This window comes from Panulirus ornatus, chromosome 29, assembly GCF_036320965.1.
Source record: "Panulirus ornatus isolate Po-2019 chromosome 29, ASM3632096v1, whole genome shotgun sequence".
Taxonomy (NCBI): domain Eukaryota; kingdom Metazoa; phylum Arthropoda; class Malacostraca; order Decapoda; family Palinuridae; genus Panulirus; species Panulirus ornatus.
Window position 1 is genome coordinate 18,868,951 of NC_092252.1, and position 14,890 is coordinate 18,883,840.

Consider the following 14,890-nt stretch of genomic DNA (forward strand, 5'->3'; position numbering starts at 1 on the left):
ATATACACATGTACATAATTCATACTTGCTGCCTTTATTCATTCCCGTCACCACCCCGCCACACACGAAATGACAACCCCCTCCCCCGCATGCACATGAGGTAGCACTAGGAAAAGACAACAAAGGCTACATTCGTTCATACTGTCTCCAGCTGTCGTATATAATGCTTCGAAACCACAGCTCCCTTTCCACATCCAGGCCCAAAAAAATTTCCATGGTTTACGCCATGCCCTGGTTCAATCCATTGACAGCTAGTCGACCCCGGTATACCACATCATTCCAATTCACTCTATTCCTTGCATGCCTTTCACCCTCCTGCATGTTCAGGCCTCGATTGCTCAAAATCCTATTCACTCCATCTTTCCACCTCCAATTTGGTCTCCCACTTCTTCTCGTTCCCTCCACCTCTGACACATATATCCTCTTTGTCAATCTTTCCTCATTCATTCTCTCCATGTGACCAAACCATTTCAATACACCCTCTTCTGCTCTCTCAACCACACTCTTTTTATAACACATCTCTCTAAACCCTTTCATTACTTACTAGATCAAACCACCTCACACCACATATTGTCCTTAAACATCTCATTTCCAACATATCCACCCTCCTGCGCACAACTCTATCTATAGCCCACGCCACTCAACCATATAACATTGTTGGAACCACTATTCCTTCAAGCATACCCATTTTTGCTTTACGAGATAATGTTCTTGCCTTCCACATATTTTTCAACGCTCCCAGAACTTTCGCCCCTTCCCCCACCCTGTGACTCACTTCCGCTTCCATGGTTCCATCCGCTGCCAAATCCACTCCCAGATATCTAAAACACCTCATTTCCTCCAATTTTTCTTCATTCAAACTTACCTCCCAACTGACTTATCCCTCAACCCTACTGTACCTAATAACCTTGCTCTTATTCACATTATTAGGTACAGTAGGGTTGAGGGACAATGATATCAATGCTAAAAGAATGTAGTTGTGGTAATATGGCTAATTACTTGTCAAGAGCCTTTAAATCAAAAGGTTAATGATACCACTTAATAATAAGCATTCTCTTCATCTAAGAAATATGATTAAAAGAAAAACAATTTGAAAATATCTGGATTTATTTACAATCACAAGGTGGATCCACACACCATACAGGAGACATACAGACCTGAATTTTAACATAACTTTCGCACCATGAATGATCTGTTTACAAACCTGACATCACTTGCAATTACAAAGCATTCTTGATGCACCTATGAGAAGGATAGTCTTGTGTAAAACCTCTTACCTCAACGTTACATCATTTAAGTAATTACCGATGTCATCACTTTGGAAACATTATTAAAATGAATAGATCTCTCATTACAAATGATGACATTTGAAAATACGAAATTACAAAATATTCACTAACCTATCATAAAAAAAGAAAGAAACAAAGTAAGAATAAATAGAATGATGAGGGAGAGCAGGTACTTTTCACACGCACCCTCTTTTCCTTGCTAATTTACTCATTTACATGCGTGTGCTTATGCATAACAAGATTGCTAGGGCAACGGGCTTTTTCTTTGTCTTTACTACATACTTCTACATTTTGTACAACCATGACATATGTTCGTTAACCTTAAGAACTAAATGAAAAATCTTAAGATTTCAATCTGCTTTCTGGTGTTCAAAGGCCCTTCTTATTCTTGTCTAGTTACCATCCCACACGGAATGATCAAAACATAAACCTAAGCACAAAATCTTTATAAGTGCAAATTCCGTCCAGAAAATGCACTGTAATTCCTCCAAAAAATTATGATATGAAATGCTACCCATCTTTATATACTTATTGTACCTAAACATTACAAATGACTAATGCAATAACCAAAAATATCTTACATAATGGTATACTTTGAAATAAAAACATTGCCTAAATGTTTAAAATAAATAACTCAACTATTTAATTTATGATCCTCAAAACAATATCCAAACTGTCTATGTCAACTTAACTGTAAAGTCAAAAGTCTATTCAAAAAATTTCTGTAATATTATTTTTATCATAGATGAAGATCTTTACCCAATTAACAGGATGAAAGTAAATTCATATTCATAATTTCAACCAACTTGCATGCCACTTTGAAATCCATTAAACCTAAAACTTTAACTCAACAGCTTTGTGCTTCCCTTAGCAAGACTTTATGTTACAACATATGTAAAGTATGTCCTGAACTGTTCACAAGCTATATATATATAACAAAGATTATTTACAATTGAACAGAGTACCCTGACTGACAAAAATTCTCACTGTAATCTGTGAACCAACAGTAATAACAATGCTAGCACATACTTGCCAACACTAGCCAGCCATGTTACATTAGGACTTCCCACCACCCAATTTCTTAGCTTCTATCTCATAAATCAGTAATCGCCACATCTTGACCACAAATACTTCTGCTTCATCATCAAGTACCTGCATGGAAGATACACAAGAATAATCATTATGACTTCAACGAGGATGAATACTGCTGTTCTTAGGATGAGTACTGCTGTTCTTAGGATGAATACTAGTGTGTCTGGTGAAAATGAGGAAGAATAAGTTTCCATAGTTTTAGGACAGAAGTAAAAATCTACCCTTGTCAAACCCCCTAAAAACAGAAACCCTCCCTCCCCGTTAGATTAACCTAAAACTGTGGTATAAGAAATGAATCTTGTGAAGCAGGCTTTCAATTTTTTCAACCATACCATACATCCAAAATTAAGGATGAATTATGTATTGCAAGAGTAAGCTGGCAAGGTCAACGTGCTGAATCTGATGACAACTTGAACCTACTGTACTAGACTTACTATATTCAGTAACCACATGGAATACCCCACTCTCCCTTTAACGGTCACTGTAAGTCAGTCCAGTGTGTTGTCTATGGTGGTAGATGCCAGACTGTACTTCTAATGTGATGATGGGATATAAATAACTTATGTTATTTGCCCCTGATGAGGTAGCTTGTATCTATGAAACATATTATGCTATATGTATAGAAAATTACATATTAAATGAAATTATATAAACTATAGAAGTGCGTAAATAAAGGTAAATAAAGTGCGTAAGACAAGGGAGCAAACGGGAACTTCAGTGAAGGGCGCAAATGGGGAGGTGATAACAAGTAGTGGTGATGTGAGAAGGAGATGGAGTGAGTATTTTGAAGGTTTGTTGAATGTGTTTGATGATAGAGTGGCAGATATAGGGTGTTTTGGTCGAGGTGGTGTGCAAAGTGCGAGGGTTAGGGAAAATGAGTTGGTAAACAGAGAAGAGGTAGTAAAAGCTTTGCGGAAGATGAAAGCCGGCAAGGCAGCAGGTTTGGATGGTATTGCAGTGGAATTTATTAAAAAAGGGGGTGACTGTATTGTTGACTGGTTGGTAAGGTTATTTAATGTATGTATGACTCATGGTGAGGTGCCTGAGGATTGGCGGAATGTGTGCATAGTGCCATTGTACAAAGGCAAAGGGGATAAGAGTGAGTGCTCAAATTACAGAGGTATAAGTTTGTTGAGTATTCCTGGCAAATTATATGGGAGGGTATTGATTGAGAGGGTGAAGGCATGTACAGAGCATCAGATTGGGGAAGAGCAGTGTGGTTTCAGAAGTGGTAGAGGATGTGTGGATCAGGTGTTTGCTTTGAAGAATGTATGTGAGAAATACTTAGAAAAGCAAATGGATTTGTATGTAGCATTTATGGATCTGGAGAAGGCATATGATAGAGTTGATAGAGATGCTCTGTGGAAGGTATTAAGAATATATGGTGTGGGAGGCAAGTTGTTAGAAGCAGTGAAAAGTTTTTATCGAGGATGTAAGGCATGTGTACGTGTAGGAAGAGAGAAAGTGATTGGTTCTCAGTAAATGTAGGTTTGCGGCAGGGGTGTGTGATGTCTCCATGGTTGTTTAATTTGTTTATGGATGGGGTTGTTAGGGAGGTGAATGCAAGAGTTTTGGAAAGAGGGGCAAGTATGAAGTCTGTTGGGGATGAGAGAGCTTGGGAAGTGAGTCAGTTGTTGTTCGCTGATGATACAGCGCTGGTGGCTGATTCATGTGAGAAACTGCAGAAGCTGGTGACTGAGTTTGGTAAAGTGTGTGAAAGAAGAAAGTTAAGAGTACATGTGAATAAGAGCAAGGTTATTAGGTACAGTAGGGTTGAGGGTCAATTCAATTGGGAGGTGAGTTTGAATGGAGAAAAACTGGAGGAAGTGAAGTGTTTTAGATATCTGGGAGTGGATCTGGCAGCGGATGGAACCATGGAAGCGGAAGTGGATCATAGGGTGGGGGAGGGGGCGAAAATTCTGGGAGCCTTGAAGAATGTGTGGAAGTCGAGAACATTATCTCGGAAAGCAAAAATGGGTATGTTTGAAGGAACAGTGGTTCCAACAATGTTGTATGGTTGCGAGGCGTGGACTATGGATAGAGTTGTGCGCAGGAGGATGGATGTGCTGGAAATGAGATGTTTGAGGACAATGTGTGGTGTGAGGTGGTTTGATCGAGTAAGTAACGTAAGGGTAAGAGAGATGTGTGGAAATAAAAAGAGCGTGGTTGAGAGAGCAGAAGAGGGTGTTTTGAAATGGTTTGGTCACATGGAGAGAATGAGTGAGGAAAGATTGACCAAGAGGATATATGTGTCGGAGGTGGAGGGAACGAGGAGAAGAGGGAGACCAAATTGGAGGTGGAAAGATGGAGTGAAAAAGATTTTGTGTGATCTGGGCCTGAACATGCAAGAGGGTGAAAGGAGGGCAAAGAATAGAGTGAATTGGAGCGATGTGGTATACCGGGGTTGACGTGCTGTCAGTGGATTGAATCAAGGCATGTGTATGGGGGTGGGTTGGGCCATTTCTTTCGTCTGTTTCCTTGCGCTACCTCGCAAACGCGGGAGACAGCGGAAAAAAAAAAAAAAAATAGAAGTGCGATTTCACCTTCATAACAATCATTCTAGACTCATGTGATCAACATATAAATAGGGGAGAAACACTACTTCCAATGTATTCCCTGCATGTCATAGAAGGTGATTAAAAGGGGAGGGAGTGAGGGACTGGAAATCCTCCAATCCATTTTTAATTATCTGAAAAAAGGAACAGAGGAGGGGGTCAAGTGAAGATATTCCCTCTTAGGCTCAGTCCTATGTTCATAACGCTACCTCGCTCAGGCAGGAAATGGCAAAAATATATGAAAATATATATATATATTTTTTTCTTTTAAACTATTCGCCATTTCCCACGTTAGCAAGGTGGCGTTAGGAACAGAGGACTGGGCCTTTTTTTCTGGCCCCCTCTGTTCCTTCTTTTGGGAAAAAAAAAAAAAAAAAAAAGAGATGGGAGGATTTCCAGCCCCCCGCTCCCTTCCCTTTTAGTCGCCTTCTACGACACGCAGGGAATACGTGGGAAGTATTCTTAATCCCCTATCCCCAGGGATAATATATATATATATATATATATATATATATATATATATATATATATATATATATATATATATATATATATATATATATTTTTTTTTTTTGCTTTGTCGGTCTCCCGCGTTAGCGAGGTAGCGCAAGGAAACAGACGAAAGAAATGGCCCAACCCACCCCATACACATGCCTTGATTCAATCCACTGACAGCACGTCAACCCCGGTATACCACATCGCTCCAATTCACTCTATTCTTTGCCCTCCTTTCACCCTCTTGCATGTTCAGGCCCAGATCACACAAAATCTTTTTCACTCCATCTTTCCACCTCCAATTTGGTCTCCCTCTTCTCCTCGTTCCCTCCACCTCCGACACATATATCCTCTTAGTCAATCTTTCCTCACTCATTCTCTCCATGTGACCAAACCATTTCAAAACACCCTCTTCTGCTCTCTCAACCACGCTCTTTTTATTTCCACACATCTCTCTTACCCTTACGTTACTTACTCGATCAAACCACCTCACACCACACATTGTCCTCAAACATCTCATTTCCAGCACATCCATCCTCCTGCGCACAACTCTATCCATAGTCTACGCCTCGCAACCATACAACATTGTTGGAACCACTATTCCTTCAAACATACCCATTTTTGCTTTCCGAGATAATGTTCTCGACTTCCACACATTCTTCAAGGCTCCCAGAATTTTCGCCCCCTCCCCCACCCTATGATCCACTTCCGCTTCCATGGTTCCATCCGCTGCCAGATCCACTCCCAGATATCTAAAACACTTCACTTCCTCCAGTTTTTCTCCATTCAAACTCACCTCCCAACTGAATTGACCCTCAACCCTACTGTACCTAATAACCTTGCTCTTATTCACATGTACTCTTAACTTTCTTCTTTCACACACTTTACCAAACTCAGTCACCAGCTTCTGCAGTTTCTCACATGAGTCAGCCACCAGCGCTGTATCATCAGCGAACAACAACTGACTCACTTCACAAGCTCTCTCATCCCCAACAGACTTCATACTTGCCCCCCTTTCCAAAACTCTTGCATTCACCTCCCAAACAACCCCATCCATAAACAAATTAAACAACCATGGAGACATCACACACCCCTGCCGCAAACCTACATTCACTGAGAACCAATCACTTTCCTCTCTTCCTACACGTACACATGCCTTACATCCTCGATAAAAACTTTTCACTGCTTCTAACAACTTGCCTCCCACACCATATATTCTTAATACCTTCCACATAGCATCTCTATCAACTCTATCATATGCCTTCTCCAGATCCATAAATGCTACATACAAATCCATTTGCTTTTCTAAGTATTTCTCACATACATTCTTCAAAGCAAACACCTGATCCACACATCCTCTACCACTTCTGAAACCACACTGCTCTTCCCCAATCTGATGCTCTGTACATGCCTTCACCCTCTCAATCAATACCCTCCCATATAATTTGCCAGGAATACTCAACAAACTTATACCTCTGTAATTTGAGCACTCACTCTTATCCCCTTTGCCTTTGTACAATGGCACTATGCACGCATTCCGCCAATCCTCAGGCACCTCACCATGAGTCATACATACATTAAATAACCTTACCAACCAGTCAACAATACAGTCACCCCCTTTTTTAATAAATTCCACTGCAATACCATCCAAACCTGCTGCCTTGCCGGCTTTCATCCTCCGCAAAGCTTTTACTACCTCTTCTCTGTTTACCAACTCATTTTCCCTAACCCTCGCACTTTGCACACCACCTCAACCAAAACACCCTATATCTGCCACTCTATCATCAAACATATTCAACAAACCTTCAAAATACTCACTCCATCTCCTTCTCACATCACCACTACTTGTTATCACCTCCCCATTTGCGCCCTTTACTGAAGTTCCTATTTGCTCCCTTGTCTTACGCACTTTATTTACCTCCTTCCAGAACATCTTTTTATTCTCCCTAAAATTTAATGATACTCTCTCACCCCAACTCTCATTTGCCCTTTTTTCACCTCTTGCACCTTTCTCTTGACCTCCTGTCTCTTTCTTTTATACGTCTCCCACTCAATTTCATTTTTTCCCTGCAAAAATCGTCCAAATGCCTCTCTCTTCTCTTTCATTAATACTCTTACTTCTTCATCCCACCACTCACTACCCTTTCTAATCAACCCACCTCCCACTCTTCTCATGCCACAAGCATCTTTTGCGCAATCCATCACTGATTCCCTAAATACATCCCATTCCTCCCCCACTCCCCTTACTTCCATTGTTCTCACCTTTTTCCAATCTGTACTCAGTCTCTCCTGGTACTTCCTCACACAAGTCTCCTTCCCAAGCTCACTTACTCTCACCACCCTCTTCACCCCAACATTCACTCTTCTTTTCTGAAAACCCATACAAATCTTCACCTTAGCCTCCACAAGATAATGATCAGACATCCCTCCAGTTGCACCTCTCAGCACATTAACATCCAAAAGTCTCTCTTTCGCGCGCCTGTCAATTAACACGTAATCCAATAACGCTCTCTGGCCATCTCTCCTACTTACATAAGTATACTTATGTATATCTCGCTTTTTAAACCAGGTATTCCCAATCATCAGTCCTTTTTCAGCACATAAATCTACAAGCTCTTCACCATTTCCATTTACAACACTGAACACCCCATGTATACCAATTATTCCCTCAACTGCCACATTACTCACCTTTGCATTCAAATCACCCAACACTATAACCCGGTCTCGTGCATCAAAACCACTAACACACTCATTCAGCTGCTCCCAAAACACTTGCCTCTCATGATCTTTCTTCTCATGCCCAGGTGCATATGCACCAATAATCACCCATCTCTCTCCATCAACTTTCAGTTTTACCCATATTAAGCGAGAATTTACTTTCTTACACTCTATCACATATTCTTTCTTTCTTTCTTTTTTCAAACTATTCGCCATTTCCCGCATTAGCGAGGTAGCGTTAAGAACAGAGGACTGGGCCTTTGAGGGAATACCCTCACCTGGCCCAATTCTCTGTTCCTTCTTTTGGAAAATTGAAAAAAAAAAAAAAAAAAAAAAAAAAAAACCGAGAGGGGAGGATTTCCAGCCCCCCGCTCCCTCCCCTTTTAGTCGCCTTCTACGACACGCAGGGAATACGTGGGAAGTATTCTTAATCCCCTATCCCCTATATATATATTTATATATATATATATATTTACTTTATATACTGTTAATATACTTTGTTGCAGTCTCCCGCGTTAGCGAGGTAGTGCAAGGAAACAAGACGAAAGAATGGCCCAAGCTACCCACATACATATGTATATATACATACGCGTCCACGCATGCACATTTACATACCTATACATCTCAACATATACATGCACACACAGACATATATATACACACATACATAGTTCATACTATCAGCCCTTATTCATTCCCATCGCCACCCCGCCACACATGAAATGACAACCCTCCCCCCCCGCATGTGCGTGAGGTAGCGCGAGGAAAAGATAACAAAGGCCACATTCGTTCACACTCAGTCTCCAGCGGTCATGTATAATGCACCGAAACCACAGCTCCCTTTCCACATCCAAGCCCAAAAAACTTTCCATGGTTTACCCAAGACACTTCACATGCCCTGGTTCAATCCATTGACAGCACATTGACCCTGGTATAACACACTGTTCCAATTCACTCTATTCCTTGCACACTTTTCACCCTCCTGCATGTTCACGCCCCGATCACTCAAAACCTTTTTCACTCCATCCTTCCACCTCCAATTTGGGCTCTCCACCTCTGACACACATATCCTCTTTCTCAATCTTTCCCCACTCATTCTCTCCATGCGACCAAACCATTTCAAAACACCCTCTTCTGCTCTCTCAACCACACACATTTTACTATCACACATCTCTCTTACCCTTTCATTACTTACTCGGTCAAACCACCTCACACCACATATTGTCCTCAAATATCTCATTTCAGGTACATCCACCCTCCTCCGCACAACTCTATCTATAGCCCATGCCTCAAAACCATATAACATTGTCGGAACCACTATTCCTTCAAAAATACCCATTTTTGCTTTCCGAGATAATGTTCTTGCCTTCCAAACATTTTTCAACGCTCCCAGAACTTTCGCCCCTTCCCCCAACCTATGACTCACTTCAGCTTCCATGGTTCCATCTGCTGCCATCCACTTCCAGATATCTAAAACACTTCACACTCCTCCAGTTATTCTCCATTCAAACTTACCTCCCAATTGACTTGTCCCTCAACCCTACTGTACCTAATAACCTTGCTCTTATTCACATTCACTCTCAGCTTTCTTCTTTCAGACACTTTACCAAACTCAATCACCAGCTTCTGCAGTTTCTCACATGAATCAACCACCAGCGCTGTATCATCAGCGAACAACAACTGACTCACTTTCTAAGCTCTCTCATCCACAACAGACAGCATACTTGCCCCTCTATCCAAACTCTTGCATTCACCTCCCGAAAAACCCCATCCTTTAAAAAATTAAACAACCATGGAGACATCAGGCACCCCTGCCGCAAACCAACATTCACTGAGAACCAATCACTTTCCTCTCTTCCTACTCATACATATGCCCTACATCCTCAATAAAAACTTTTCACTGCTTCCAATACCTTGCCTTCCACACCATATATTCTCAATACCTTCCACAGAGCATCTCTATCAACTCTGTCATATGCCTTCTCAAGATCAATAAATGCTACATACAAATCCATTTGTTTTTCTAAGCACTTCTCACACACACTCTTCAAAGCAAACACCTGATCCACACATCCTCTTACCACTTCTGAAACCACACTGCTCTTCTCCAATCTGATTCTCTGTACATGCCTTCACCCTCTCAATCAATACCCTCCTATATAATTTCCCAGGAATACTCAACAAACTTATACCTCTGTAATTTGAAAACTCACCTTTATACCCTTTGCTTTTATACAATGGCACTGTGCAAGCATTCCGCCAATCCTCAGGAACCTCACCAAGAGTCATACATACATTAAATAACCTTACCAACCAGTCAACAATACAGTCACCCCCTCTTTTTAATAAATTCCACTGCAATGCCATCCAAACCCGCTGCCTTGCCGGCTTTCATCTTCTGCAAAGCTTTTACTACCTCCACTCTGTTTACCAAATCATTCTCCCTAACCCTCTCACTTTGCACACCACCTCGACCAAAACACCCTATATCTGCCACTCTATCATCAAACACATTCAACAAACCTTTAAAATACTCACTCCATCTCCTTCTTACATCACCACTACTTATCACCTCCCCATTAGCCCCCTTCACTGATGTTCCCATTTGTTCCCTTGTCTTATGCACTTTATTTACCTCCTTGCAAAACATCTTATTCTCCCTAAAATTCAATACTCTCTCACCCCAACTCTCATTTGCCCTCTTTTTCACCTCCCGCACCTTTCTCTTGACCTCCTGCCTCTTTATTTTATACATCTCCCACTCATTTGCACAATTTCCCTGCAAAAATCATCCAAATGCCTCTCTCTTCTCTTCCACCAATAATCTTACTTCTTCATCCCATCACTCACTACCCTTTCTAATCTGCCCACCTCCCACGCTTCTCATGCCACAAGCATCTTTTGCGCAAACCATCACTGCTTTCCTAAATACATCCCATTCCTCCCCAACTCTCCTTACGTTCTTTCTTCTCACCTTTTTCCATTGTAGAGAGTGGTGAGAGTAAGTAAGCTTGGAAAGGAGACTTGTGTGAGAAAGTACCAGGAGAGATTGAGTGCAGAATGGAAAAAGGTGAGAGCAAATGACGTAAAGGAAGTGGGGGAGGAATGGGATGAATTTAGGGAAGCAGTGATGCCTTGCGCAAAAAATGCCTATGGCATGAGAAAGGTGGGAAGTGGGCAGCTTAGAAAGGGTAGTGAGTGGTGGGATGAAGAAACAAGATTGCTATTAAAAGAGAAGAGACAGGCATTTGGGCAATTTTTGCAGGGAAGTAGTGTGAATGACTGGGAGATGTATAAAAGAAGGAGGCAGGAGGTCAAGAGAGAGGCACAAGAGGTTAAAAAGAGGGCAAATGAGACTTGAGGTGATAGAGTATCATAAAATTTGAGAGAGAATAAAATGATGTTTTGAAAGGAGGTAAATTAAGTGTGTAAGACAAGAAAACAAATGGGAACATTGGTGAAGGGGATAATGGAGAGGCATTAACAAGTAGTGGTGAAGTGAAGAGATGGAGTGAGTATTTTGAAGGTTTGTTGAATGTGTTTGATGATAGAGTGGCAGATATATGGTGTTTTGGTTGAGGTGGTGTGCGAAGTGAGAGGGCAAGGGAGAATGGTTTGGTAAACAGAGAAGAGATAGTGAAAGCTTTGCAGAAAATGAAAGCCGGCACGGTGGCGGGTTTGGATGCTATTGCAGTGGAATTTATCAAAAAAGGGGGTGACTGTGTTCTTGACTGTTTGGTAAGGATATCAAATGTATGTGTAGTTCATGGTGATGTGGCTGAGGATTGGCACTGGCGAAATGCATGCAGAGTGCCACTGCATAAAGGCAAAGGGGATAAAGGTGAGTGTTCAAATTACAGAGGTATAAGTTTGTTGAGTATTCCTGGGAAATTATATGGGAGGGTATTGATTCAGAGGGTAAAGATATGAACAGAACATCAGATTAGGGAAGAGCAGTGTGGTTTCAGAAGGGGTAGAGGATGTGTGGATCAGGTGTTTGCTTTGAAGAATGTATGTAAGAAATACTTAGAAAAACAGATGGATTTGTATGTAGCATTTATGGATGTGTAGAAAGCATATGATAGAGTTGATAGAGATGCTCTGTGGAAGGTATTAAGAATACATGGTGTGGGAGGTAATTTGCTTGAAGCAGTGAAAAGTTTTTATTGAGGATGTAAGGCATGTGTGCGAGTAGTAAGAAAGGAAAGTGATTGGTTCTCGGTGAATGTCGGTTTGTGGGAGGGGTGTGTAATGTCTCCTTGGTTGTTTAATATGTTTATGGATGGGGTTGTTAGGGAGGTGAATGCAAGAGTTTTGGGGAGAGGGGCAAGTATGCAGACTGTTGTGGATGAGAGGGTTTAGTTGGTGAGTCAGTTGTTGTTTGCTGATGATACAGCGCTGATGGCTGATTCGTGTGACAAACGGCAGAAGTTGGTGACTGAGTTTGATAAAGTGCATGAAAGAAGAAAGCTGAGAGTAAATGTGAATAAGAACAGGGTTTTTAGGTTCAGTAAGGTTGAGGGACAATTAAATTGGGAGGTAAGTTTGAATGGAGAAAAACTGGAGGAAGTGAAGTGTTTTAGATATCTGGGAGTGGATTTGGCAGCGGATGGAAGCATGAAAGCGGAAATGAGTCACAGGGTGGGGGAGAGGCCGAAGGTTATGGGAGCGTAGGAGTATGTGTGGAATGTGAAAACATTATCTCGGAGAGCAAAAATGGGTATGTTTGAAGGAACAGCGGTTCCAACAATGTTATATGGATGCGAGGCGTGGGCTATAGATACGGTTGTGCCGAGGAGGATGTTGCTGGAAATGAAGTGCTTGAGGACAATAGGAGGTTTGAGGTGGTTTGATTGAGTAAGTAAAGAAAGGGTAAGAGAGATGTGTGGTAATAAAAAGTGTGTGGTTGAGAGAGCAGAAGGGGGTATAATGAAATGGTTTGGTCACATGGAGAGAATGAGTGAGGAAAGATTGACAATGAGGATATATGTGTCAGAGGTGGAGGGAACGAGAAGTGGGAGACCAAACTGGAGGTGGAAGGATGGAGTGAAAAAGATTTGTTAGACTTCAGGAACATAAATATAGTATAAGAACAAGACAAGAATCAAATGCCTTGTTTAATCACGTTAAAAACTATGATCATTGTATTGACTGGAGTAATGCCATCTCAGTTATTAACTCTAGCTCCAGTACTATGAGAAATATCATTGAATCTTTTAATATTATATACACAAAAAATTATAACCTTAATATTAGTGAAGGTTTATACAAATTGGATAATTTTATTTATCTATTTATCTATTTTGCTTTGTCACGGTCTCCCGCGTTAGCGAGGTAGCACAAGGAAACAGACGAAAGAGTGGTCCAACCTACCCACATACATATGAATATACATACACGTCCACACACGCAAATATACATACCTATACATCTCAATGTATACATATATATATACACACACAGATATATACCTATATACACATGTACATAATTCATACTGTCTGCTTTTATTCATTCCCATCACCACCCCGCCACACATAACATAAAAACCCCCTCCCCCCTCATGTGTGTGATGTAATGTTAAGAAAAAACAACAAAGGCCACAATCGTTCACACTCAGTCTCTAGCTGCCATGTAATAATGCACCGAAACCACATCCAGGCCCCACACAACTTTTCATGGTTTACCCCAGACGCTTCACATGCCCTGGTTCAATCCACTGACAGCACGTCAACCCCGGTATACCACATCGTTCAATTTCACTCTATTCCTTGCACGCCTTTCACCCTCCTGCATGTTCAGGCTCCGATCACTCAATCTTTTTCACTACATCCTTCCACCTCCAATTTGGTCTCCCACTTCTCCTCATTCCCTCCACCTCTGACATATATATCCTCTTGGTCAATCTTTCCTCACTCATTCTCTCCATGTGACCAAACCATTTCAAAACACCTTCTTCTGCTCTTTCAACAAAACTCTTTATTACCACACATCTCTCTTACCCTTACATTACTTACTCACATGTACATAATTCATACTGTCTGCCTTTATTCATTCCCATCACCACCCCGCCACACATAACATAAAAACCCCCTCCCCCCTCATGTGTGTGATGTAGTGTTAAGAAAAGACAACAAAGGCCACAATCGTTCACACTCAGTCTCTAGCTGCCATGTAATAATGCACCGAAACCACATCCAGGCCCCACACAACTTTTCATGGTTTACCCCAGACGCTTCACATGCCCTGGTTCAATCCATTGACAGCACGCCAACCCCGGTATACCACATCGTTCCATTTCACTCTATTCCTTGCACGCCTTTCACCCTCCTGCATGTTCAGGCTCCGATCACTCAATCTTTTTCACTCCATCCTTCCACCTCCAATTTGGTCTCCCACTTCTCCTCATTCCCTCCACCTCTGACATATATATCCTCTTGGTCAATCTTTCCTCACTCATTCTCTCCATGTGACCAAACCACTTCAAAACACCTTCTTCTGCTGTTTCAACCAAACTCTTTATAACCACACATCTCTCTTACCCTTACATTACTTACTCGATCAAACCACCTCACACCACATATTGTCCTAAAACATCTCATTTCCAGCACATCCCCCCTCCTCCGCACAACTCTATCTATAGCCTACGCCTCACAACCATATAACATTGTTGGAACCACTATTCCTTCAAACATACCCATTTTTGCTTTCCCAAATAATGTTCTTGCCTTCCAAACATTC

The 14,890-nt window shown here is 41.4% G+C and overlaps 1 protein-coding gene across 5 annotated transcripts in view; it reads right to left on the minus strand.

Annotated features, from left to right (window-relative positions):
* Window positions 1-1,089: 1,089 nt before the first annotated feature.
* Window positions 1,090-14,890, minus strand: part of LOC139758172 (RNA-binding protein 25-like) — a 419,675-nt gene continuing 405,874 nt past the window's right edge. For all 5 annotated transcript variants that reach the window (XM_071679363.1, XM_071679360.1, XM_071679361.1 and 2 more), the window contains one exon: window positions 1,090-2,441. In XM_071679363.1, the coding sequence (XP_071535464.1) occupies window positions 2,346-2,441 (96 nt within the window). In that variant the 3' untranslated portion in view covers window positions 1,090-2,345. The remainder of the gene's footprint in view (window positions 2,442-14,890) is intronic.